This window comes from Notolepis coatsorum (assembly GCF_963971535.1).
Source record: "Notolepis coatsorum genome assembly, chromosome: 1".
Lineage (NCBI taxonomy): Eukaryota > Metazoa > Chordata > Actinopteri > Aulopiformes > Paralepididae > Notolepis > Notolepis coatsorum.
The window spans coordinates 208,951,325-208,978,234 of record NC_140165.1 but is presented as its reverse complement, the minus strand read 5'-3'; the positions used below and the strand labels follow the sequence as shown (position 1 = coordinate 208,978,234).

Genomic DNA, 26,910 nt, shown 5'->3' with positions numbered 1-26,910 from the left:
CCACCCCTTGAGGCAGTCTTTTTCTGAGATGATTAACGACGTGCTTGCTGTTTGCGCTGAGGGAGAGACTCAGTCTTGCTTTTCCTCTCTGGGTCCACGGCCCACCGCCACCTGTAGAGAAGACAGAGGGCCGTGGTACAGGTTTAACCAAGTCGATTTGGCTCCGTTTTTCCACTTTGGTAATTTGATCACGGCGAATATAGCTACCAGAAATAGCACCAGAGTAGAATTTCTCTTATTCTTACTCTACTGGGTAATTACCGTTGACAAGAGGAGACGTTGTCAAATTTCCACGTTGGGGTCCGTGAAGCCTTTCTTTCCCTCGTTAACCAGGACGGGTTTCTCTGTTCTTGTGTGCCAAACGAGTATCTGGTGACAGAGGGGGGGGGAAACACAGCGTGCAATGAAATTAGCAAGAGAGACAGCCCTCATTCCTCATTCTCTCTCCCTCTCAGCACAGAGGCTGTGTCTTACCTTCTCCTTGGCGTCCAAGTACATTGTTGTACCATAGGGTTTTGTCTGTTAAAGAAGTATTTGAGCATGAATATATCAGACCGGCAAATCCGGGTACTTTGGCTTTTCTTTACTTTTGGGGGAAACACAGACACTGTTCATATTGACCGCCATTGTGGCCTGTATGAAAACGGTCTGCAGAACACTTACATTGTTTGATCAGCTAATGGACATATCGATCTACCAGATGGCGATCGATAACTGGGAAATCCTGTTTGGGATCCAACCGGCCCACGGTAAGAGCTTTTTCACGTAAATTACCTGCCGATCAGCGTATGAGGCTAATGTCGTTATTGGTAATCAATAATCAGAAACGCCCCCCCCCCCCCTCCATTTCATGCATTCATGGTGGACCATTATACCGATAATATGCATTTTGAGTTTTAGCTCTAGCTTGTGTATAGACGAAACGCCATTCGATTTAACGTTATTAGCTTAGCGCTCTGTATCTCGCCTTCCAGGAAATACCCCAGAACATTGCGGTATATAGTTCATATTCACGACGCTATAAAATGGGAACGTATTGATGACAAAATTATTTATTTAAGGCATATTGAAGGGACGGTTTATAGTGTCAATTGACAATGACAATGGACAGATAGCAATAATATAAAGTATAGATTTAGCTCTACAAACAGCCTCACGTACAATGAAAGGTTGTTATGATAAGCTGGCCTTATAGAGTGAGATTAGACGGATCCCAGTGGCCACGAAAGTGTTAAGGGAGGTATGGGAGACGTGTTGGATGTGCAACCAGTTGGCACATAAGCTCTGCTTAGTTGGAGTGCCCAGACCCTACATTTTCCATCACAGTAACTCAGATAGTGAATGAGTGTAGCCTAGTTGTGTTGGCTATTATTGTTAGGCCTATTTATTTTGTCCTTATTTTGTTATATAGGATGGCCTAAAGATGTCTTTCCTGTTTATGTTCATGTTAAGATGCATTAAGTTATGTATTTGTCAACTTGTCAATGCAATTCAACTTTCAAATTTAGTTCTTCCTTCTTGCCTTCTTTTTAAGATTTTTCCTATTAAAACACATAGTGACAACCAACCCCATAGTGTGTGACAACCATCCCCGTGGTTGTTACTATTGGTGTGATTTATATCCGTGTTTTGTCCTAAAGTTGTGGTTTATGAACAAACGCTGTCTAATCCATGTTTATTCCGAGAGCAGAGCACGTCAGCCCGATGCAGCTAGATGAGCACGGGACAGGTGACCACAATCCGAGCATAATGAAGCGCCATAGAAATGTAAGACAGCATGAAGGAATCATTAGAGTAGCTAAGGTGAAACCTGGGAGTGGAAGAAGGAGAGTGAAGTAAGTGAAGAGGAGAGGATTGTTGTCTGTGTGACCCAATGCTGTGTATGACTGTGTTTGGAAGGAGATCCCCACTGTGTGCCCGACCCTTCGACTGTCTGAGAACCCGCTTCGGTATCGATCCCTGCTTGCCCGGATTAGCCCCTGCCCATATGAGAACAGATCCCAGTGTACCGACCCCTGCTATCACACAACAATGATTCTCTTGGACTACGGATTGGCTGACGCTTACATTAACCTCTTCCTTCCCCCTAAACAGCAATACAACAATATCCGTTAAACTTGCTTTTACCTTGTGTCGTGTGTATTTTATTAATTCCAATCTGGTGACAGCTCAATACACCCCCCAGTCTGTCATAATATGTTAATGCAGGTCCAATCAAGCCTTTGGAGTGGGAAGATTTGCCCCCCTGAGACTGGATGAGTACATCTAGGAGAGCGATGTCAAAAGGGAATGCGTGGGCGAGGGTGTGTGTGTGGTGGGGTGGGGAGGGCTCATTTTCTTCTTTCCTCTGTGTTGGAACTCTATTTTCCTTTCATCTCCCCGCGGCAGGTGTTATGAATAATGCATGGGCTGTGTTTGAGATGTGCCAGGAGCCCACTCCCACTGTCCTCAGGTGTAGAGCGAGGTTAATAGTCACACTCTGGCGTCTGAAGAGGTAGATTATAAGGAGGAAAGGTGCCTATGCATGGCTCATCATCCTTCATTTCCTCCCTCCCTACCTCCCCCTGTCCATCCCCATGCTCATCTGTATGATTTCCCTCCTCCCACCTCAGATACCCTTTACTTCATCTGTGTGTGTGTGGGTGGTTTGTGGAGGCACACGGAGTGGAGTGCTTTGTTGTTTTGGAAGTGTTGGAATCAGACATACTGTACAACTTTAGACAAAGTGAGTTTCGACAAACAGAACAAAACTGAATATTCATGTTTTCTTTTGGAAACCTCCGCAATATTATCCTTTTTGAACCATCGATAACGCATCAAAAATGTCTGCTTGATTTGAGTTCAAGTAATCAAACTCTTATTCTTTTTGTAAATAATGACAACCGTCAATAATGTAAATATGGATGTGGAGGTCAAAATGTATGGATGTACAAATCCATCCAAGACCCATCTTTTAATTTAGCCTTTTCTTAGTAGATGTGTGAACATTTCCGCAAACTTTTATCCCCCCTCCCGTCCTCCGGGTGTCTCTAGTTTTGCCTTGCGCTGGTTTTCTGCTGAACTATCCTACGGAAACTCAATTGACCAAATTAAAACGATGGTACTGTAGGTGGTGGCCCCCTGAAACCAGAGTCATTAGGCCTAATTTAATCGGTATCGATTCGGGACTTTGTGAATCCAAATAAAATCTAATTAGGGTAATCAGTGCCAATACCCAGCCTTATAAATCGGCTTTATTTTCGAGTGCAGTGTTCCTTTAAGAAGATAACTACCTTAGTGCAATTAGCTGCTTTGGGCTCCAGGTCGTTGAGTGTGACCAGCTCTCGGAGCAAGCTGCTCTCCTGATAGCCTCCCTTCACCCCCCGCAGCTTGAAGTAGGCCTGGGGCTTGAAGAGGATGAGCCTCAGGTTTATGGCGAAACCCGCCATGTCGATGGCAAAGGGTCGGTGGGGGTCGAACACGGTCTTCCAGCCGTAGACCTTCCCTGCTGCGTTGACCTTGGGCGACTCGTAGCGCAGGCCGCCCACGAAGGCCACCGGCCACACGGACACCTTCCTAGTCGACCTCATCTGGATTGGATAGAGGCGAGGAAGAGATGGGAGGGGTGGAGGGAGGGAGGAGAACATTTTAGTCAAGTGTTAAGTCATCTGAAAAAGCATACATGACAGCATGAATATTACACCATTGAGTGTCCTGCGTCAACAGCGGTGAGGACAAAGGCTCCTTTATAACTGCTGCTATAATCTATTTTGACAGTCGCTATTAAGTGAGCCACTACAGTACACTGTATGTATGGAGGTGAAAATATGGAAATAAACATTTGTTGTTCCATGAACACCCTGCGATCAGACATTACCGTCTGTAAAGAGGGTATGGCTGGGAGGTATACTGAATAGAACACCATCATGAATGCTAAAGGTATGTATTTTTACTATAGGTACCGTCGTCAGCACAATATAGAAATCGTAAAATCTATATATTTTTGTATGGATCAAAATATATCCTTTTGAATTAAAAATACATGAAATGGATGAGAAATAACACTACACTGGAAGAAAAAAAAATATATAGTTATATCTTAGTAAAAAAAATATATATATATATATATATATATATATATATATATATATATATTAGAGGTGGGCATAGATTCATTTTTTTAATCTAGATTAATCTATCTGCAATCCTGGATTTAATCTAGATTAATCTAGATTAAAATGGCTAAAAAAAATAAAAAAAAAAACCTGCCGAAGGCATTCAAAATATGTGTGTTCTACCCAAATAATGACCAGAAGTAAGTCCTTACTTTTTCTTTCCTCCTTATGTTTCTCAGGCCAGGTGGCCCATTACACCATGAGCCCATCTACCGTTTCCAAAATGCATTACAGACTGTTTTATTTGAAGTTGTTTTATTCAGAAGTTAACACAAATAAATAATATTACCAGTACAGTACAGTATCTAGCACTCTCAGGAGCAAAACAGAAAGAATCATTTCAAACTTGAACTATGTGACATGGCTTGAATCAACTGCTCCAGTGGAGTTGATCAGTGGCCAATGGTGTCAACTGTGGTTGTACTGGGCAGCTCCCAGGTGTGAATGGAACTGTGTGAATGTGAAGCAGGGCGTTCCTGAAAAAGAGCATCTGTGCTCAGCGAACCTACCCTGGGTAAATAAAGGTAAAAAAAAAAAAAATGTACATTTTTTTTTTTTTTTTTTTTTTAAGATTAATGCGTTAATTATATTATCGCGCGATACTAGTATAGCGTTAACGCAGCACGTTAACGCCGTTATATATATTCTGCGTATACCGCCTGGCCCTAGAAGACGAATACGGACAGCATAAAGAGCGCTCGCAGGACGGAGCGGATGCATTCTAGCAAGTGTCTGAAGAGCAGAGATGCAGAGATGCTTGAAAGGTCCTCTCTCCCAGGCCAACAGCTTCCTCCTTTAATCTTCCGGCATCAAAAGAGCCTCCCCCCTTGTCTGTGTCTGGCCGCTCCGTTTTCACCGCTGCGCCATCGCTATAGCGAAAGCTGCTGTAGCCGCAACATAAAAGGGAAGTTTGTATAATGAGGAGAGGAGGAGGATGAGACGCACAATGCAGTCATTTAATCAAACTCAATGCACCAGAAATAATAATGGTGCTGGTAGATCTGTTGTGTGTTGGAGTTTTTATCTTTTTTTCTCAAATGAGGTGTGTATGTGTGTAAATAAGCCCAGACTTTCTTTGTGTATGCATCTGTGTACGTTATGTGGAAATAGACGTGTGAGTTGCCGCCGTCTTAGAGGCTGGTTATTATCTGATGAGCCGCTGTACAATCTCAGCTCCAGGGATCAGAGAGAGGAGGAGGAGAGGATGAAGAGCATGCAAAGGTCCGGAGGGTTTCATGGGAATCTGCCTACTCATTTGGTAGCACATCTGTGTTTCTGGAGAAACGGCCTGTCAGCCACCCAGATACGACCTGGCAGGGTAGTCCCACTTTAATGAGCTCTGGGTGTCGAGGGGTGAAAGGAGTGTGTGTGTGTGTGTGTACGCTCATGCCTGTCCAATGATCTAGTAAATTCAGGTTATCCACCTTCTTGTTTGTAAAGTTAGGTTTACCTACCCTTTAAATATATATATATATTTTTTTATCTTTTTTTATCTTTTCCCCCCCTTCTTTTTCCATTTTTTTCTCCCCTCCCAATGTTAGTCGTTATGCCAATTCCCAATCCCCTTCCTGGTCATTGCGCATTCTACCCCCTACCGTCGGAGACTATCACATGTTTCCTCCGACACATGTGTACCCAGCCCACCACTTCTTTTCACCTGGCAGCGCGGACTCTCACTGGGAGAGTGTAACGACGAACGTGTGGAAGGTCACGCTACCTCCCTCCAGATCCTTCCCTCGCTGTGCAGGCGCCCCGATCGAACTGTAGGAGTCGCTGTTTACAACGACCCGGACCCACCCACCGGCTTCCCTCTCGCTAACTCTGCCAATTGAGCCAGTATGACGGCCGGCCAAGCCGGAGGCAACGCTGACAGCCGGATTCGATACCAGTGTCTCTCGCGTTGGTGACGAGCGCTTAGTCCGCTGCGCTACCCAGCCGCCCTTACCTACCCTTTTTAAGCTGCTATACAATACATCTTTATGATTTAAATTCATAGTATAGTATAGATTATAATAAGTATTATCAGATCAATGCAAGTTACCAATACGTGGAAATGTACTGCCTGAATATAAGACACATTTTTCGGTGATCGAATCTTGTTTTTATAAAGAAAATAAGTGTAGCCTGTCTGACCAGAATGTAGGTTACCAGTAATGCACATAATAGAAACAAGGTAGGTATATTTACACATGTTTAATGAAATATGAGCTAAAGAAAATATATATAATACAATGTTATTAAACTGTAACCTGCTGGTGGGTTTATTTCTAACATAACTCTTATCTCAAAGTGAAAAATATAACAATATTTTGTTATATTTCGATTAGACTGCCTCACTGATCACCAACTTGGTTAACTGATTTAGCCAGTGGATCATCACTGTCTTCGGGAGGCCGTACTGGGCTCAGTTAACTTTGTTATACTACTGATACAATCGAAATCTTGAGATTTCAAGGAATCCATTGATATCCAAACATGTCATGCTAGCTGACCAGGAAAAGAGCCAAATATCGCTCCAAAGTCACGGCTTCCTTATGTGACATCTCCAAGTTCTAGAGCGCGAATATAAGACAATCCCCCTTTTCAGGGTATAATACATGGCAAAAAACATGGTCTTATATTTGGGACAATAGGGTAATATGCCTTTGTTTATTGATTAATTATTGGCGTTACTGTTATCATGAGCTGTGTCAGTGTGACAAGCATCCGACCATATGATTATTAACAATACCCTGTCTTTACAATTACACTTCTTATGTCAATGGGCTTTTTGAGATCTGATCTTAAATATTTCACTTCAGCAGTCTTACCTCCTTAAGTGCATCTATAAGTAAGTGACCACTGCTGTCCCTTTTGGCCACTATCGACACCTCCCAGGTATCGGACTCCTCATTTACCTCCATTCATCTTACTGTAGGGACCTAGTCTAAATATCATACTTCTGAAGTATAAACAAACTACTGATTTAAAAAAAAGAGACAATTCTGAGTCAAAGGTACATGTTTGTTGTCTTATGTCTTTCTTAACACATAAAAACAGATTCAGTAATTGCTGTAAGCTTCCTTGTCAATGGCCTTAAATAAGACTGCAAAATTTTGACTTCTACTAAAGTGAAACATCCCTTTAAATATATGACGTTAGGAGATTACACTGATGCGTGTCCACAGCCGCTATGCGTCTCCTTGGGCTGGAGTGTCCGCATAACCTCCTCCCTCTGTTCCTCTCTGTCTCTTTACATCGCCCGTATTATGGGCATCGTGGTCAGATTACGTCCAGACTAAGTAGAATTCCGATCACACAAACACACACACCAGTGTGGCTCATCGGATCACAATGCAAGGAGATCTGATTTGGGACAGTCCAGACCTGACAGTTAATGTGTCCCGTTATGATTGGATGATAACAATCACATTGAGACAACGAGTGTAACCGTAGCCTATCTCTCCTCAATGCCTTTTCTCTCCTAGATGTGGCTAGAAAGTGAATCAATATAATTCTCTCCACAAGCGTTGTCAAGAGGTTTGACACTTTTCTATCCATCCGTCCTGCGATGTGAAAATGAGTGTTCTGGGGGCTGCCCCTGGTAGGAGCTTCAGAGCTACAGTGTAACCACACATCCCATGGTTATGACGAGCGTCCCTTGTGTGTGGGTGCAAGTGTTGTGTGCTTTTGTGTATGTGCGTGTGCATGTTTGTGTGTGTGTAGGGCCAAATGGCTCGCAAGATTGTGTTCCATCTCTGCTGTAATTGGTAGCCAGATGGTGTGGCGAGAAGATGTTTATCCATAGAAGATCCTGAGACCACGTTAATCCTCTTCACTGGATTGAGATATACAGTATGTTATGTTTTATCTCCTACTGTGGCAGGGTTCACTGGATTGAGATATACAGTACATATGTTTTATCTCCTACTGTGGCAGGGTTCACTGGATTGAGATATACAGTACATAATATGTTTTATCTCCTACTGTGGCAGGGTTCACTGGATTGAGATATACAGTACATAATATGTTTTATCTCCTACTGTGGCAGGGTTCACTGGATTGAGATATACAGTACATGATATGTTTTATCTCCTACTGTGGCAGGGTTCACTGGATTGAGATATACAGTACATGATATGTTTTATCTCCTACTGTGGCAGGGTTCACTGGATTGAGATATACAGTACATAATATGTTTTATCTCCTACTGTGGCAGGGTTCACTGGATTGAGATATACAGTACATATGTTTTATCTCCTACTGTGGCAGGGTTCACTGGATTGAGATATACAGTACATAATATGTTTTATCTCCTACTGTGGCAGGGTTCACTGGATTGAGATATACAGTACATAATATGTTTTATCTCCTACTGTGGCAGGGTTCACTGGATTGAGATATACAGTACATGTGTTTTATCTCCTACTGTGGCAGGGTTCACTGGATTGAGATATACAGTACATGTGTTTTATCTCCTACTGTGGCAGGGTTCACTGGATTGAGATATACAGTACGTTATGTTTTATCTCCTACTATGGCAGGGTTCACTGGATTGAGATATAGCTACAGTACGTTATGTTTTATCTCCTACTGTGGCAGGGTTCACTGGATTGAGATATACAGTACATGATATGTTTTATCTCCTACTGTGGCAGGGTTCACTGGATTGAGATATACAGTACATGATATGTTTTATCTCCTACTGTGGCAGGGTTCACTGGATTGAGATATACAGTACATAATATGTTTTATCTCCTACTGTGGCAGGGTTCACTGGATTGAGATATACAGTACATATGTTTTATCTCCTACTGTGGCAGGGTTCACTGGATTGAGATATACAGTACATAATATGTTTTATCTCCTACTGTGGCAGGGTTCACTGGATTGAGATATACAGTACATAATATGTTTTATCTCCTACTGTGGCAGGGTTCACTGGATTGAGATATACAGTACATAATATGTTTTATCTCCTACTGTGGCAGGGTTCACTGGATTGAGATATACAGTACATGTGTTTTATCTCCTACTGTGGCAGGGTTCACTGGATTGAGATATACAGTACATGTGTTTTATCTCCTACTGTGGCAGGGTTCACTGGATTGAGATATACAGTACATAATATGTTTTATCTCCTACTGTGGCAGGGTTCACTGGATTGAGATATACAGTACGTTATGTTTTATCTCCTACTATGGCAGGGTTCACTGGATTGAGATATAGCTACAGTACGTTATGTTTTATCTCCTACTGTGGCAGGGTTCACTGGATTGAGATACACAGTACATACTGTATCTTTTATCTTGTAGGTAAAAGGTTCTGCTTCTGAAACCAAAGTGCACACAGACACATCTATTTGGGAGAGGCTCCAGGGTACGGTGACCTGACGTCCTGGTTTGTCTGGGATTGTCCCGGGTTTAACCAATAGAAAAACATGCACCACTCTTAATTCTGAATTCAACACTGATTTGTCTGTATATGTCAATCAATCTCCTATGACCTGTCTGATGTGTATGAGGTCAGACCATTGAGGAAGGGCCAGTCCCAGCCCCCCCCCCCCAGTTCATGTTGCTTCTGTCCGGTCACAGGTACAATCTGCCAAGATGCGACTAATAGACTCAAGAAGTCCTTGCTGCCTTTGTATTTTTAAATACTTCTTTGTGATTTCTGTATTATTGTGTTTTTGTGTCTGCTTGTGCCAACAATGTTCTTGTCAGGCTGTTGCTATGATGCGTTTGGCATGCGCTTGCATCTATTTCTGACATAATCTAATACCTTCCATACATGTTCTATCCATTCATTGACAAAGCAATGTAGCTGCAGCCTATTTATTTGACGTGGTCACTGGTCACTATGTACCCATCTCTCTGATGAGAATGTGTTGTGGTCTGACCAGGGCCAAGGCCTTCAAATGAAAGCTGTAACATCTGTAACAGCGGAGGTTGATAGGTTAACCAAGTTTTACATTTACATTTACATTTAGTCATTTAGCTTACAAGTTCTGTACGACAAGCCATCAGGAAGGGCACAACTCTATCAGCTGAGCAACAATGTTCATCATCAAAGTGTTGAGTGCTACAGTGTAGGTTAGTTTATTAGGACACGTGCATGACAGTACAGTTAGTTAGGGTTAGATTTTATTTTAAATTTCTTTTAATTCAGATAATGGTTGAAGAAGTGCGTCTTTAGTCGACGGCGAAAGATTGGACGTGTTTCGGCTGTCCTAACTGGGGTGGGTAGTTCATTCCACCATTGTGGGGCAAGGACTGAGAATAGGCGACTTCCATTTGATGACCCTCCCGGAGCTTGGATAGGAGTAGGTCTGAGGCGGCCAGAAGATGCAGAGCGTAGGGGTCTTGAGGGTGTGTAGTTAGAGACCATTGACCGGAGGTAGGCGGGAGCGGTTCCCTTTGCCGCACGGTATGCTAGGTCGAGGGCCTTGAAGCGGATTCGTGCAGCAATGGGGAGCCAGTGCAGGTCCCTAAGAAGTGGGGTGACTTGGGCCGACTTCGGTAGGTTTGAGATCAGGCGGGCCGCTGCGTTCTGAATGAGTTGAAGAGGCTTAGTGGCAGTGGCCGGGAGGCCAGCGAGCAGTGCGTTGCAGTAGTCGACTAGACAAAAACAAGCTTGCTAATTAAGCCTACTGTAGCGCCAAGCTAATGTCGAGAATAAATGCCGTAAATATCAGTCTGTGAGCAGATTTCAGCACCACATAGCAGCCCATTGAAAGTGGACAGCTCCCCTAGCCCTACACACACACACAGACACACACACACACACACACACACACACACACACACACACAGAACACTCAGGCAGCTGGAGATGGAGAGAGAGAGCACACATTTGAGTGTTTATGGACAGAGGCAGCCAAACAAATTATTATTTTTATTTTATTTTTTATCTCATTCATTCCATAAGAACGTAGAATACACATTTACGGCATTTTTTTTTAAATATGGTCCATTTGCATGTTCTTGGTATCTGATTCATTCTAGGGATACCTAGATACCTATGGATCTCAGGGAATGTATACCCAGTGTCAGAAATACTGTGTCTGTTACTAGGCTTGAGTAAATTGTAATGAACCAAATGAGAATATCAATAAAAAAAAGTTTTATCTTTGACTGTGAATAACACCATGCTAAAATTGACCAGACCTGAAAAATCAAAGCAAATGAATAAAAATGGAAGATGATTAAACAGAAGGTTTTGTAGATACAGTACTGAATTCTGCCATCCGGACACATGCCATTTTAAATATGATTATAGAATATAGAATATCAGGCCTAAAATGGTTGTGATTAAAATGCGATTAATTCGATTAATTAATTACAAATCCTGTAATTAATTAGATTAAAAAATGTAATCACCTGACAGCACTAATATATATATATTAGGGCTGTCAAAGTTAATGCTTTAACGTTCTGAACTTTCAGCAGTATATTTGCTTGTTCCTTTTTTGCATCGACTCATGCACCTTTTTGAAAATCATCTGACATGAAGATGGAACACATTTTTGTTGTTAATATGATTTATATTACTGGTAGTTCATACAAGACATTATCGTCCTCTAAGCCAATCTCCACTTTAACATAGGCCTGGGTTGTTTTTATTTCTGGTAGCGCCGCGGATATAAGAAAGAGGTCTAGCTGAGTCAATGTTGATGGTTTTGTTGAACATTTGTATTTCACAGGAGAGAAACTATTCAAAGAAAGCTATTAAAATAGTTAATAGTAGTTATTTACATTAATTCCATGATTTTACTCAAGTAAATATCTGTTACAAGCTTCGGTCTTAAGTAGAAAAATGCTATTTTTAATCTAGATAAATCTAGATTAATTACAGAAAATTGTGAGATTAATTAGTAATTTTTTTTAATCTATTGACAGCACTAATATATATATATATATATATATATATATACACTGTATTTAAGTGTCCCGGTTTTTGGGTTTTTAAATATGGTCACCCTACTCCAGGGACATTCTAGATGAAAGCGTTTCCACGGAGAGAGGTCGTTGGATGTCGCAGGGAGGGTTTCATCCAGACACTGTCCCCAGGGAGACACTCGCACAAAAGCAAACAGCTTTTATTTTGTTTTAAAGCCTCGAATGCAGAACAGAGAAGATGGGATTAAAATAGGTAAATAAACATTGTGGTTTAGAAAGGCAACATACAGTAAGCATTTCTTATGAAGGCTTAATAATTGATGCAGCCCTTTATAGGGATGTTGATATACTGCAGGGGATACATTATTCATGGCCTCTTGAAATTTTTACCATATTTACAGCAGAGCCTCTGCCCAGCATGTCCCTCTGTGCATACCGACCGTACAGTCGACATAGATCCCTCTTCACCTTGTTCACCTCAACACCATCTTTGTTTTCGTGCTTCGCCGTGAATGCATTTCAATGAGCTGATGACTAATTCACCTCTGTGTGTCTGAAGCATAAAAACTACCGGGGTGAAAAACAATCGGAGTCAGGTAATCAAGAGCTTATAATTATGATAGTGGATTCTGACTGTTGTTTGGACTATTTTGGTTCTTTAAGTGACATTTTTAACAGCTAGGTTTTAACACTGAAGTGAACAGGCACTTCCACATCCATACCTCACATTACATCAGACTTGACCAATATGGTGTTGAAGTGAATGAGGCAAATGGTCTTGAGAGATAAACATATAGAGAGAGTAGCTCCTATAGGTTAGGTTCCAATAGACCTGATGTAGCCTCACAGTCACCTGTACTTTCTGTAAATAAAATGTGACTGCATTTATATAGCACTTTTATCCAAAGTGCTTTACAACTTATGCCTCACGTTCACCCATTCACTCACACATTCACACACCGACGGCGGAGGCAACCATGCAAGGTGCCAACCTTCTCATGAGCAGTTAGGGGGTTAAGTGCCTTGCTCAATGACACACTGCCGGGAGGAGCCGGAGTCGAACTGGGAACCTTCTGATTACCAGACGACTGCTCTACCTCCTGAGCCACTGTCACCCCATGTGTAAAGCATCTCGGTTTCTTGAAGTCCTTTTAAAACTGCACTATATATATATATATGTTAGAGGTGGGCATAGATAATTTTTTTTTATCTAGATTAATCTATCTGCAATCCTGGAGTTAATCTAGATTAAAATGGCTCATTTGAAGTCTGCCGAAGGCATTACAAATATTTGTGTTCTACCTAGGGATGGGTATCGTTAGGATTTTATCGATACTACTACTCTTATCGATACTGCTTAACGGTTCGGTACTTTATCGACATTGCTTTATTATTTATAACTTTATAAATACATATTATTTCTTCAGCAACAGCAGCAGCAATGTTCTTTTATATAACTTTATAAATATAATAAATAAATATTATTTCTTCAGCAACAGCAGCAACAATGTTTTAAATGTGTCTGAATTATAGACTTTTTATAATAAACAACAAATGTAAGATAAAAGAAACTATATACACTGAATGATTAGTTGTTACCTAAAGCCCTTGGACTCCAGAAGGCGTCTATTCGAAAGGCAACCGGTTTATGCGTTTTGCTAATCTGATTGGCCACTGACGTTTCTGGTCATGTGACATGTGCGCCCAATCGCGTGATGCGCCCATTTCCGCCTCGACCAGCAGCAAACTACCTAACGCCTAGTTTATCACTGGTTAAGCTTAGGCGACTCTTTCGAAGTTGGTTAAGGTTAGAGTTTGGAATCAGGGCTGGCGTTCTATTGCCCTGCTCTAAGACAAACTCTAACCATAACCAACTTTGAAAGAGTGCCTAAGCTTAACCGGCGAAAGAACTTGCCGTCACACGATTGCTGCGACCAGAAACAGCAGTGGCCAATCAGAGCGCAAAATGCGAACGCGGAAGCATAAACCGGTTGCCTTTCGAATAGACGCCTCCAGAATGGGTGCAGGCCTTTGACAACAAACTGGGTCACAGCCCTGTTCACCCTATCCTCTGTCATCCTTCCTAGCTGCAGCTAGGGTGAAGGGACTTGGCTTGGCTGGGACCGGTGGTGTAGAGGGAGGAGGGGTGGGCTGGGACATGGTGGCTGCAGCCTCAGCTTGACGAATGGCGATCTATAAAAAGTTGTCATCTTTCAAATATATTTGTAGCTAAACAATTAGCTAAGGAATTATATTTTATTTATTAGCCTATTCATAATAATTCGTTATTAGCCTAGCTAACTCCGTATTATCTTGGCTTACCTGCAGTGGACGTGTATGGAGATGGAACACTGCGAGCAAAGCAGTCGAAAACGGCGCATTTCTGCAGACTAATGTTATGTTTTGACAACAGATGTTTTAACAAATTGCTTGTATTGCCACCCATACTTGCAAATGTTTTATTGCACTTGTGGCAACGTGCGTTGTCGGCATCGACTTTCGTAAAGTGTACCCAGACTTTCGTTTTGTTCTCTCAAACGGAGAGATCACACGGAGCCACAGACAGGCCCCTCCCTGAAGTAACGTCACGGTGACCAATCGCGGCCACTCTTATTGTCTGGGACCAAATACGGCCACGCCCCACTCCCAGCAAAAAGTGGGAATCTCTAGAATGGGTTTGGGGCGTCGCTGTATACGGAAGTAGCTCTCAAGGTGACGATTAGACAACACTTTTTTGTTGTCAGTAGATGGCAGCATTGGTTTAAAATTAAAGGCTGAAAATGTTGAGAACTACAACACTGCATTTCCCAAGAGCGTTAGCACAGGTCGCAGGTCACTGGGATGTGTCTATATTCTCCGACGTGATCTGAACAGCGTTAAACGATACTGCGACCTCGGTATAGCGACCGAGAATGGCCAACTAATTATCTTAACAAAAGTGCGCTGGTAGCGTTACATATGTTGTCTAAAGGGGGACATATGGTACAATTTAAGATTCTAATGATAATCGGCATATAAAGGACAAGATAAAGCATCGTTAATTTGTAAGAAACCTCAATGAAAACGGCGCTGGGTGCTATTGTTATGAAAATGTGATAGAATCCTATAAAATGTGGACGCATTTGGCCTACGTTCCGTTACCTGTATGTGTATTTTCTGTGAGTGTGAGTGGCTCGCTGAGTCGCTGCGGCTCGCTTCTCGTGCAGACAGAGAGAGAGGAGACCCAAGTTTGAGAATAGATTAACGGCGTCAATTGTATTATCGCGCGATAATAGTCTGGCGTTAACGCAGCCCGGTAACGCCGTTAACGGCCCAGCTCTAATATATATATATATTTATTTTTTTACCTTTATTTACCCAGGGTAAGTTATTTGAGTGTGAATGCTCTTTTTCAGCAATCCCTGCTTCACATTCACACAGTTCCATTTACATCTGGGAGCTGCCCAGTAGGCTACAACCACAGTCTGACACTGTTGGCCATGGCTGCAAGCTAGCCTAGCTTAGCACAATGAATGGAACCACTAGCCTAGCTGTTAGCTAAAAACACCTCTCCCTGAGTTTTAAGCTAGGCTAGTGGTCCATATCCACTTCCATTCATTTGTGCTAAGCTAGGTTAGCGTGCAGCTGGATAGCTTTCTACTGAACACTCAAGAGAGGAAATTCTGATAGAAATCTATCTTCTTGTCTGACTCTGGAGCAGACAGTGAGCACATTTCCCATAATGTTGGCGTGTTCTTTTAAGAACATGTAAATTTAAAGAATTTTTTTTTCTGCTGGTGGCAACAGACGAGTGATAGTGGCGACAGCGTCCCAACGTTGTGAGGGGAATGTTGTGACAATACAGGTACATGTTCTGTTTCAGAACTGAGAACACTGCTGTAGGATGAAGCTTATTAGAGTATAACAACTAAAACAAAACATTCTGTGGGTCCACAAAATCAATCTCACATTCATTGTCAACGGAGCAGCTCCAGACTTTATAGCTGATGACATCACAAGTGTAGAGTCTTAGGGCGTTTTCACACCTAGCTCGTTTGGAGCTGTTGTTCCGGAACCTGGAGCGTTTACCCCCAATTTCGGTTCATTTGGGCATAATTATGTGAACACAGCAATCGCATTCTGTTGCGGAACAAAACAAGCGGGCCGAGACCGCCTAGAGAGGGTGGTCCCGGCGCACTTCCAACCGAACCCGAAGCGACTCGTACGCTGTGAGAATGCAATCGACTTAACAAACCGACACAACTCACTTGCCGTACTGTATGTACGCGCTGCATGATGCCGCTTTCGCATTGAATTGTGGGCGGGATCAGTTTGTAGTCTTTAGGCAGCTAGATTGGTAAAGTTAACACGCTATAGACCACTGCACTTCCGCGTTACATTGAAATCGGAGAGGAGAGAGCGGGGGGAGCATATGAATTAATGTGGATAAGAGCCGTGATGTAAGTGGTTGCAGCTACGGCTGTGGGGGTGCTAGAGACATGATCGAATAGACTTTTATGCGTTTCCTGAACACGGCGCGACCCATTCCTAATCGATCAGAACTAAATCGGCCGATTTACATCACGGCTCTCATCCACATTCATTCATTTGCTCCCCCCGCTCTCTCCTCCCCGATTTCAATGTAACACAGAGATTCAGGGTTATTGGGGGGGGGGGGGGCACACCCCAAAATCTGACCAATGAGTGACAGTTTGTTTTGGTCCGCTGTTAACACAGCCGTGTGAACACAAACGAACTAAGGGACAAGTGCAACATTGTATCATTATAGTCCCTGTGTCTCCCTGAATCGGAACAAAGCAAACGAACTACAGGTGTGAAAACACCCTTACTTTTCTGGCTTTGGGAGAGATTAGCTCATGTTCACAAATATTGATCGAATTTCCCCAAGCCATGAAAAAAACTTAATTTGGGAATTCTTAATTTGGGTGGTGTTCCTCTTTAAGGAACAGTGACTTCCTCATGCCGAAAGGTGATTACTGCAATGGCAGCAAGCTGTAGCCACAAACCACTTATTTTCTCCCCCCCCCCCCCCCCCCCCCCCACTCTTTCTGTGCTGAGCCCGTAAGGGTCGTTACTCTAGACCGTAAACGGGCCTGTTGGAGGTGATGGAGGGCTTTTGGTGGAGACGGAGCACTCCAACTGATTCCCAGAGAAAGGCAATGACAGGCCCCGTCAATACCCAGCGCTCCATTTACTACAGCTCGCCCCGCTCACGCCGCTAACAAGACTTGAGGCTTATCCTCCAAGGACCTGGACCGTGTCCGCTCAGGTAATTCAGCCAACGTCAAGATGGATGGCTTGAGATGTACCGATCGCTTGCTTTTGGTTTCCAGACGAGTCTCGTTAAACGCCAGCGGATTCTGCAAATTGTTATTATTTCCCCCAACAATCCTGCACAATCTCACGCTAATTTACAATGTGTATACAACAACTCTGTGCATCTTTGAACATGGCGAAAAGCGCTATATAAATCAAATGTATTATTATTATTGTCAGGGTAAGTTATTGTCACGTTGCAGCCTTAGAAACTGTGTCTATAGGAACCATGTGCGCTACAATGCTCACGCATACATCTAGCTAGTCATCTGATTCAGTATAATCTCCTATGGCACACTTGACCAATCAATGAATGGTCATTCACTTAGAATTCCTCTATCGCTGCATCATGCCATGCTCTTAAAGTTCTACGTAGCATGTTGAATGTTGTATGTGTATGTGTAGAGGGACACTTGACTACACGGCGGTCATGTGAGGTTATCCCTGTGCAGGGGCGTAGAGGTGGGGGGAATAGTCTCTAACTGACTACCCAGGGCCGCGAGCTGGGGGAGGGCCCTCAGAGGAACTGACTACCCAGGGCCCCGAACTGGGGGAGGGCCCTCAGAGGAACTGACTACCCAGGGATTGCAATACAAACAACAGAAATATCGAATACATTTAAATATAAACTATTTTCCAATTCCCTCCACACAACAACATTCCACAGAGGATTATAATTTTTTTTTATCCACTTTTTCTCCCCATTTTCTATTTTTCTCCCATCCCAATTTCGTATATCCAATTCTTCCCTCCCCTATCTTGAACGTTGCTAGACTATGCCTCCCACTGGTCGGTTGTAGTGAGGACAGAAGCCTTGCATCACGTGTCCCCTCCGGTACGCCTGAATACTTTTACTAACGGATTTCCAGTTCCGCGTTCGCGTTCTGCGCTCTGATTGGCCACTGACGTTTCTGGCCGCACCAATCGTGTGACGGCAAGTTCTGCCAGTGAAGTTGGTTAAGGTTAGAGTTTGTCTTAGAGCAGGGCAATAGAACACCAGCCCTGATTCCAAACTCTAACCTTAACCAACTTCGAAAGAGTCGCCTAAGCTTAACCAGTGATAAACTAGGCGTTAGGTAGTTTGCTGCTGTTCGAGGCGGAAATGGGCGCGTCACGCTATTGGGTGCACATGTCACATGACCAGAAATGTCAGTGGCCAATCAGATCGCACCATAAAAGTCAGTGGCCAATCAGATCGCACCAGAAACGTCAGTGGCCAATCAGATCGCAGAACGCGAATGCGGAACTGGAAATCTGTTGGTAAAAGAATAGGCGCCTCCGGTACACGAGGAGGCAGCCTGTCGCATCTTTTCGCCGCAGCAGCTCGAGCTCTCAGTGGCGAGGAGTAACGCGTGGGAGGCTCACGCTGCCCCCGTCACTTCCTGCTTCCGTCGCACCGGCGTCACCAAACCGACCTGTAGGAGTCGCTGTCCACAACATCAAATCCCCACCCACCGGCTTTTCCCACCCTCTAACACTTGCCAATTGTGTTAGCATGAACGACCGGCCAGCCGGTAGCAACGCTGAGAGCTGGGCTCGGTATCAGCCGCCCTCACAGAGGATTATTTGAATGTTAAAATGGATACGCATTAGATCAGTTTGTATGATCTGCTGCAGATATAATGCCTGTGTGCTCTGCCACCGTTAGCAGTGTGCTTGAGTTGGTTTCAAATGCTCTTTGATTAGGTTTAACTTTGGAGCAGCTGAAGTGCTGTTTCATCAATGGGAACAGTAAACAATCCTTTACTCACACTATCAAACAGAATGACTCTTATTTCACGTGGCCATTATACCCTAACTCTTACAAAAGGTGGTTGTAAACTGAAACACGCATTAAAAAACAACAACAACAAAAAACACTGTTGGCGCGGCAACCGACGTATCGCTAACCCTTTCACTACCACACTACATACGGTTAACCCTTGCACTACCACACTACAGACGGTTCACCGTATGTAGTGTGGTAGTGCAAGGGTTAACCGTATGTAGTGTGGTAGTGAAAGGGTTAACCTGCTGTAGTGTGGTAGTGAAAGGGTTAAGCCTTTTGTCATGTGGCAGTGAAAGGGTTAACCCTTTGGTAGTGTGGTCGTGAAATGGTTAACCAACTCCACTAACCTCCTCGAACAGCTCCAGGCTGTAGGTGTTGTCGTCGTCCGCGAAGTAGACGATCCCCGCCTGGCTGCTGTTGGCGTTGAAGGTCTCCCTCAGCCAGCGCAGCGCCAGGTTCCTCTGCATGGTGCCCCGGGGGATGCGGGGGTCGCGTGTGTCGCCGCGCAGCTTATAGTTCCTGGGCGTCTCCACGTTGAGGTGGGTGTAGTTAAGGCCCGTGTCCCGGAGGAGCCGCGTGACTAGGGGCGTCCGCCGCTGGGAGTCCTCCACCAGGATCCAGTGCAGGTTGGGGACGTGGAGGAAGGTGTTGGCCAGGCGCGTCAGCTCCGCCTTCTGCACCGGCCGGCTGTAGGTGGGGGTGATGATGTGGATGGTGGGCAACACGTCGGACCAGGGCGGTGGCCGCGTGTACACGTACTCCGTCCTCACCACCTCCACAATGTCCTTGTCCGAGGCGCAGTACTCCTTGGAGTCCTGCGCCTGGCCGCCCGCCTCCTTCTTGCCCTCGCCGCCGTCATCTGCAGGGGTTTGGGATGAGAGCACATGTAAGGCGTTAGCAGGCCCCCCCAGGGCTGCCCACTGTATGTCTGTCCCGGGCGATGCGAACCCAACCAGTAGGGGGGGAGTGTGTGTGTACCTGAGAGTCGGTGGCGCTGGACTGCAAGCCTCTCTGGTATGATAAAGATCTCTTTTACTAGGTGGTGACAGGCTGCAAAAAGTGAAAAAGCAAGCACTGTGAGAGGAGAACACAGCAGGATGGACACAGACAGTAGGAGGAGAGGAGGATATGAGCCTTTTGCTTTTCCTGCCCTTGGTTTCTTAATGTGAGCGAGGACTAAAGAAGCAGGACAGTTTTCTCAGGACAGCACTCCAGGTCGTGGGATTGTTGGTGATCTCCCTTGTCCCCGCTTTGCTGCCGGAGTCCTAAGAAATATGCCCGGTGACGACGGACATCCTTGTCTTCTGAAGACAACAAACATCACACGACACCGGTGATGCTTCTGTTGAAAACGTTAGATTTCACCATTGAAACATTATAGGGTAAAGAAAAGTCTTAGTCTACACATAACAAATCTTATATATTATTGTTATGTACCAGGAGCTGATCACTCCTGTGTCACTGTGCAGGCAGGCCTGATCACTCCTGTGTCACGGGGCATGCAGGTGAGGGCTGCCAATTAGCCAATTAGTGCTGATTGGTTACCTGCTGGGAGCTTTAAAGCCAGCCCTAGTAACACACATGCAGTGTCTGTGCTTAGAGAAAGAGCTGTCAGGTTCTTCCAGTCCTTGTCCGTTGGGTTTACATTAGTGCATTAGTTTACATTTACGTTAATAGTTCCTTGATATAGTAGCACTTTGAGTTAGAGCACAGGGTTTTGGTGTTGGTGTGCACATAGGTTGCGTGCCCATGAGCCAGGGTCGTAACAATTATATTTATTATATATTCACCACCAGTCATTTAAAGGCTAGGCAAGACATCTTAGCTGAGGTTACGAGGGACTGTTTTGGTTAGGTTTAGGCATGGAGAGTCTGACTTGGGGGTAGGGTTAGGTTTAGGCATGGAGAGTCTGACTTGGGGTTAGGTTTAGGCATGGAGAGTCTGACTTGGGGTTAGGTTTAGGCATGGAGAGTCTGACTTGGGGTTAGGGTTAGGCATGGAGAGTCTGACTTGGGGTTAGGGTTAGGCATGGAGAGTCTGACTTGGGGTTATGGTTAGGTTTAGGCATGGAGAGTCTGACTTGGGGTTAGGTTTAGGCATGGAGAGTCTGACTTGGGGTTGGGCCCGGGGGACTGGCCTGGGGTTAACTAGGGAAGTAAAAAAGAAACCATAGTTAATTAACGGGTCAAATAAAATAATTGGTAATCTGTCAACTGCAAGAGAGAGGAGAATAGTTTTCCCCCAGTGTTAGAAGGCATGATTACGTGGCCCCCATAGCCCGGTTATGATGGATAGAATATAATTATAGCATCATTAAGGTTGTTAATTCCCTTCCTCTTTGTGCCACACAGCTAATGGCACAATCTTTATCGACGTTCAGCTCGGTCTCCGTTCATACTGCACACATGAACAGGCAGGATCTGCACCATGTAGATTAACCCGCTCTTCTGATGGCCAGATGTTACACATCGGCTGCCAGACGGGGAGGAAGCACCTTGCCAAAAAAAGAGAGACCTTGCTGCTTTTAGGAGCAATCAAAAGGAACCTGGCTGTTGGTCACCTGTTGTAAACCCTGTCTTTCTTAGTTTGTTATTCCCCTCACCTCCAGCTTCCAAAAAAGCAAAAGAAGCTCCATTGATTTACTGCCACTCTAATTCCGTTTTGTTCGCTGTGCAGCATACTTGACATTTCATACTGCTGGTTCGGGGTCTCTCAGGGTTAGTACGAGTTGGGGGGCGGGGGGGAGAGTGGGGAGCTCAGGTTAATGACTGAGGCTTGGATTCGCTATGAGGACCACAGAGTGGATACAGATCTCTCAAACCACCCAGACCTGAGAGTGCTGGTCTGGTAACCATGGGGAGAAGTCATTATCATTTCACATTGTTGATAACAATTTTATCTGCGCCGCTTTTGATGACAGGAGTCTGCGGTGGTTACACTGTAAACATTTAAATAGTATATATAAATAAATAAATATAGTTTTTGAGGGTAATTTGTCTTTATTTCTTTAGTGCCCATATTTAAAAGCATAAAAACAACTTGTAGAGCATATTTAATACAATCAGATCTCGATAACACAGAATAAATTAAGAAAAAGGAAATACATATGCAGGATTTCTATATAAATAATATATAAGTAAACAATCGTTTCTTAACCACTAGGCATACATCAGAACAACAAGGGGCATAATTCCCAACGAGATATATCTTTCTTGCTATTTTACTAGAGTACATTTTCTTTATGAGCTGCTGCATACTGTACCATAATGCTCTGTGTGTGACTGTGTGCGTTAGCTTCACTCAAAGCACAAGCTGTGAACAGACAGGCCATGGAAATGACCAGGACAGGCAGTAGAAACTGTCACACATTAGGGAACATTGTGAAAGATTGTTGACCAGAGGTAAAGTTATCTATTGCTGCTAAAGTACCCAATCAAAATGATAAATGAGAATGGAGTTGATATACTGAGCTCTTGATATACAATCACTAACAATAGACAGGCAAATATGAATTTTGAACAGTATTTGCTGTATTCTGAGGCTGTAATAGGTGTGTTTATGTTCGTAATGTTTGTAAACATTGGATGTTTGTAAACAGATCCATATTTAGCTTCATGATTGGGTAACAAGTACAGTGCTTTCTAAGTTGTTCTCATACAGTTTATGAAAATAATCCACGATGATACTTTCGTGTTGACTTGTTGAAGTGTTATCGAGATCTGATGAAAGTATCGTCGAGTGCTTCTCAATGAACTGCCTAGCGCTTACACATGGAGTAGGTGGTTTGATGGCCTCTGTGTGCGACAAGCCCTATAACAAAAGGTAAGAGTGAGTGAACGGCGTACCCTTGCGGATGGCGAGGAGTGGAGCGATAGCGTTTTGGTGCCAAACGGTGATGAGCAGAGTCCACGGTAACACGATCAACACGATGGCAAGGATGTCTCTTCTCTTCGGCATCTCCAGGATTGGTTCTAAGGCTCGGCATTACCTGGTTATACAATATGGAGAAAAGAGACAGTTACAGTACTTCCCCTTCCCAATGTTCTTCCATGTACCTATACAAAACTATAACTGGAAAACCACTTGTTCCTAATGTAGACACTTGAATGTGTCTGATAAGACTCTCTGAGGTTTTCCTTAGGACGGACACTAGGGGGAGCTGCTGGGCAGTCAGGCTGGTGGTCAGAGGAACGGCGGCAGTTGTGCTGGATACTACACGAAGAAGAGAGGTGCACTGCCCTTCCTGCTTGAACAACGCCAAGGAGAAAACGCGTGCGAGATAGCTGTGCCTAAAACAATGAGCCCCAGGCTAATAATGTGACCCAGTATTTAGAGATAACGCAACGTGCCGTGTGTGTTATAAGAACAAGTATAGTATCAAGTCGACGAGCTAATGAAGAGGACGGTCAACCGACGACGTGTGAAGACAACGTAGAGTTTGCGTGTTAACAGTTAGCCGGAGAGCTAGGATAGCCACACTGACTATTAGGTAAATCAAGTGTTTTGAGTTAGCCAGTAGCCACTTAGCTTAGCGCGTCGTGTCAAGCATGCTACAAGCGGGAGAAAGACTCTCCACCAAGGACCTCTGCTGGACATCTCGTGTATCCGTCCGGACCACCAACTGACTGCCCGCACTGCCCTGCCTGTGGTTTATCAGGTGACAGTCTTTCGAGATCACTTTATCGTAGAATCAGCACAGACATTATGGATTATGCATGCTAGCGCCAGCCACGGCTGAAGATATAGACTGCTTAATGTGACTCAGACATTTGTGTATGCGAGCCTCTAGTGCCGTGGCTGTAGAGAGTGCGAGAGTGTTCGCTAAAGGTGCATTCCGCGTTTTCAGCGCCGTTGGATTAGCCCCATTGTCATTTGCTCATGCTCACAACTGAGTGAAGGGGCCATAACGTATTGAGGCCACCACGTTCACAAGCCACGACTCAGCGCTGCAACGGGGGTATTACCTATTATTATTATTATCATTATTTTAAGGTGCCGGCTTAGCATAAGTAAAGGTAATTTCGAAAGTGTGGGCCCACGCAGGTTTTACATACATGCACTCGCAGCGTTAAACCGTGCAGCGTATTTACTACTGTCTTGTTGCCATAGGGCGAAGGTTATCATTTGGGCGCTACTGTCTTGCCGCCATAGGGCGAAGGTTATCATTTGCGCGCTACTGTCTTGCCGCCATAGGGCGCAGGTTATCATTTGGGCACTACTGTCTTGCCGCCATAAGGCGTAGGTTATCATTTGGGCGCTACTGTCTTGCCGCCATAGGGCGAAGGTTATCATTTGGGTGCTATTGTCTTGCGCCATAGGGAGAGGGTTATCAGGGTGTTATTGGCTTGCCGCCATAGGGCGAAGGTCACCAGTAACGTGGTTCCACAATGTCCCCTGTTGTAATATAATTTATTTAATTTTTTCAGTAAAAGAAGAGACTGATAATTGGATTTAACGCGTTGTGTATGTGTTTGAGTGAAGTATCCATGTCAAGCATATGGAAAAGGTATGGTACTGCTTTGGGGAAACTATATTAACCGTTACTTCCACCGGGTGTGAGGGGGTGTGTAGCGTACTAGATGGAGTGCAGGTGTCGAGGGAATTAATGAGTATTGGTCCTTAAGAACAGGAGAGGACTATTATATGATTCCATTTCCTAGGTTGGTAAACCCTAAGGCCCTACCCATCGCATTCGTATACCCTACGCCTAGTAGCGCAGCACTGCAGCTAGGGGCCTAGCTGGACTTAGCTCCTCCGGGTTCCTACTATCCGGTTAGTAGAATCTCACCCTCACTAAGTACGGATAATCCGATAAAGTCGTAATTTACGACTTGTAAATAGGTTTAATTCTTGCTAGATTGTATGGCTGTAATTATCCCGGTTCTCCAGAGAACTACACTCACTGCAGCTACGTCACATACACGCACATAGACGCACACGCACACACACACACACACAAGACAGAGCGTGTGTGTGTGCTTTGAATAAAGCATTACATCACGCGCAGGAGTGGGTTGTGAGAATTAGACCATGCCTAGGGGTGGTCGTTAGACCCCCCTAGGCATGGTCTAATTCTCACAACCCACGACTGCACGTGGTGTAATGGCTTTTATACAACTGGCGCATTCATCCAACCTTATTGCTATACAATAAACACATTAATTGAAGATTTATTGAAAAAACTATCCGCAGAAAAAGTAGTTCCCCAAAAAAAAAGAGAAGTTGCCTCCATGTGGAAGCAGCTCGGAAGTGCATCCAACTGTTCTCACTGTCTCTCAACTAAGACATCCAACAAACTAACACATCCAACTGTCTTTCAACTAAGACATCCAACAAACTAACACATCCAACTGTCTTTCAACTAGACATCCAACAAACTAACACATCCAACTTTTCTTTTGTTTTGAACCTACTTTGTATAGAACTTCGCCCAGAATCGCCCAGACTCCAGAGGGTAATATTTGACTGCCACGCTGTTTTTCCATCTTTATTCCCTGGAGCCAGCTTTTTTGACAATTTTCACGATGTTTGCAGACCCATCGTATATTCTATATTATAGCTATGGAGACAATAGTATGGCTCATTTGACAGGCACTATTTAGTAGTAGTAGTAGTAGTAGTAGTTTATTGTCACGAATAAAGTACAGGTACATTACTGTGAGATGCTTTTTTCTGTTTTGCTCCTAAGAGTGTGAGATCATAGGATGCTTGGTTCATACACATACAGCTCATTATAGTAATATTCCACAATTATTACATTTTAGATAGTAATAATGTAACAAAACATAAAATCACAGACATGCGCATTTGTTGATACATGCAAGACTAGCCTTGAGACAAACGTATGCGTATCACCGCTGAAATGTGGCTTGGTGGTCAAGTTGTGTGTGTGTGTGTGTGTGTGTGTGTGTGTGTGTGTGTGTGTGTGTGTGTGTGTGTGTGTGTGTGTCTGTCTGTGTGTGTCTGTGTGTGTGTGTGAACACATGCGCGTACTTAAGGTCGGTTAAATTCATACTCACAAGAACGGCCGGGTATGAATAGCCACATGATAAAATGCATGTAATGTAAGCAGGCGACACGGTGGCAGTCGTTAGCACTGTTGCCTCACAGCCAGACCTTAGGTTCTGGGGGCTGGGGGCCCTTTCTGTGTGGAGTTTAAATGTCCCCCCCGTGTTTGTGTGGCTTTCCTCAGGGCAAAAAAAATTACTTTCCTGATCCTGCCACTGCTCTTCACCAAGGTACAGCACTGGCATTAACTGGAGTCTGTCCCCGGGCGACACTCTGTGTGGCTGCCCACTGCTCGTAAATAGTTGGGATGGTTCAAATGTAGAGGACGAGTTTCCCCCGAGGGGATTCATATAATGCCTCCTCCTTCTTCCACTAGTGTCTAGTCTAGTCATTCAACACACAAGAGAACACGAGAATCCTGCTCCCAGTGGCCTGAGCATGGAGATGGTAGTTAGCCGCTGACATAATTGCCAATTATGTTTGTTGAACCCCTCTGCGTATGAAGCTCCACTTGTGCAAAAGACGTCAGGCGTAAAGCCTCCGGGGCAACTGTACACCTCCTCCAAGCCGCTCACCAATACAGAAACGGGTCTAGAAGAGTCGCTTTCTTTGCCTTTTAGTGGAGAAGAGATATAAGACCCTCATTGTACAGTATCTGGTTATGCAGACGCTGATAACTGCTTCACCCCAACCACACCTCCCTTTGCTTCTCAATTTCATCAGCACATGGGAATTTCACAGATGAAGCCGCAAAACGCAGCACTTTAAACGCTGTGAGAAAGGCGAT

General features: G+C 44.2%; 1 protein-coding gene across 1 annotated transcript; it reads right to left on the bottom strand.

The window, feature by feature from the left end:
* Nucleotides 1-23,072, bottom strand: b3gat1a (beta-1,3-glucuronyltransferase 1 (glucuronosyltransferase P) a; the record flags this gene model as incomplete). The annotated part of the gene is made up of 5 exons (XM_084335667.1): nucleotides 1-111; nucleotides 262-369; nucleotides 3,273-3,569; nucleotides 19,463-19,974; nucleotides 22,961-23,072. The coding sequence occupies 4 exons, from the start codon at nucleotides 23,070-23,072 to the stop codon at nucleotides 283-285; spliced, it is 1,008 nt and encodes a 335-aa protein (XP_084191793.1). The 3' UTR covers nucleotides 1-111; nucleotides 262-282.
* Between the last annotated feature and the right edge of the window lie 3,838 nt (nucleotides 23,073-26,910).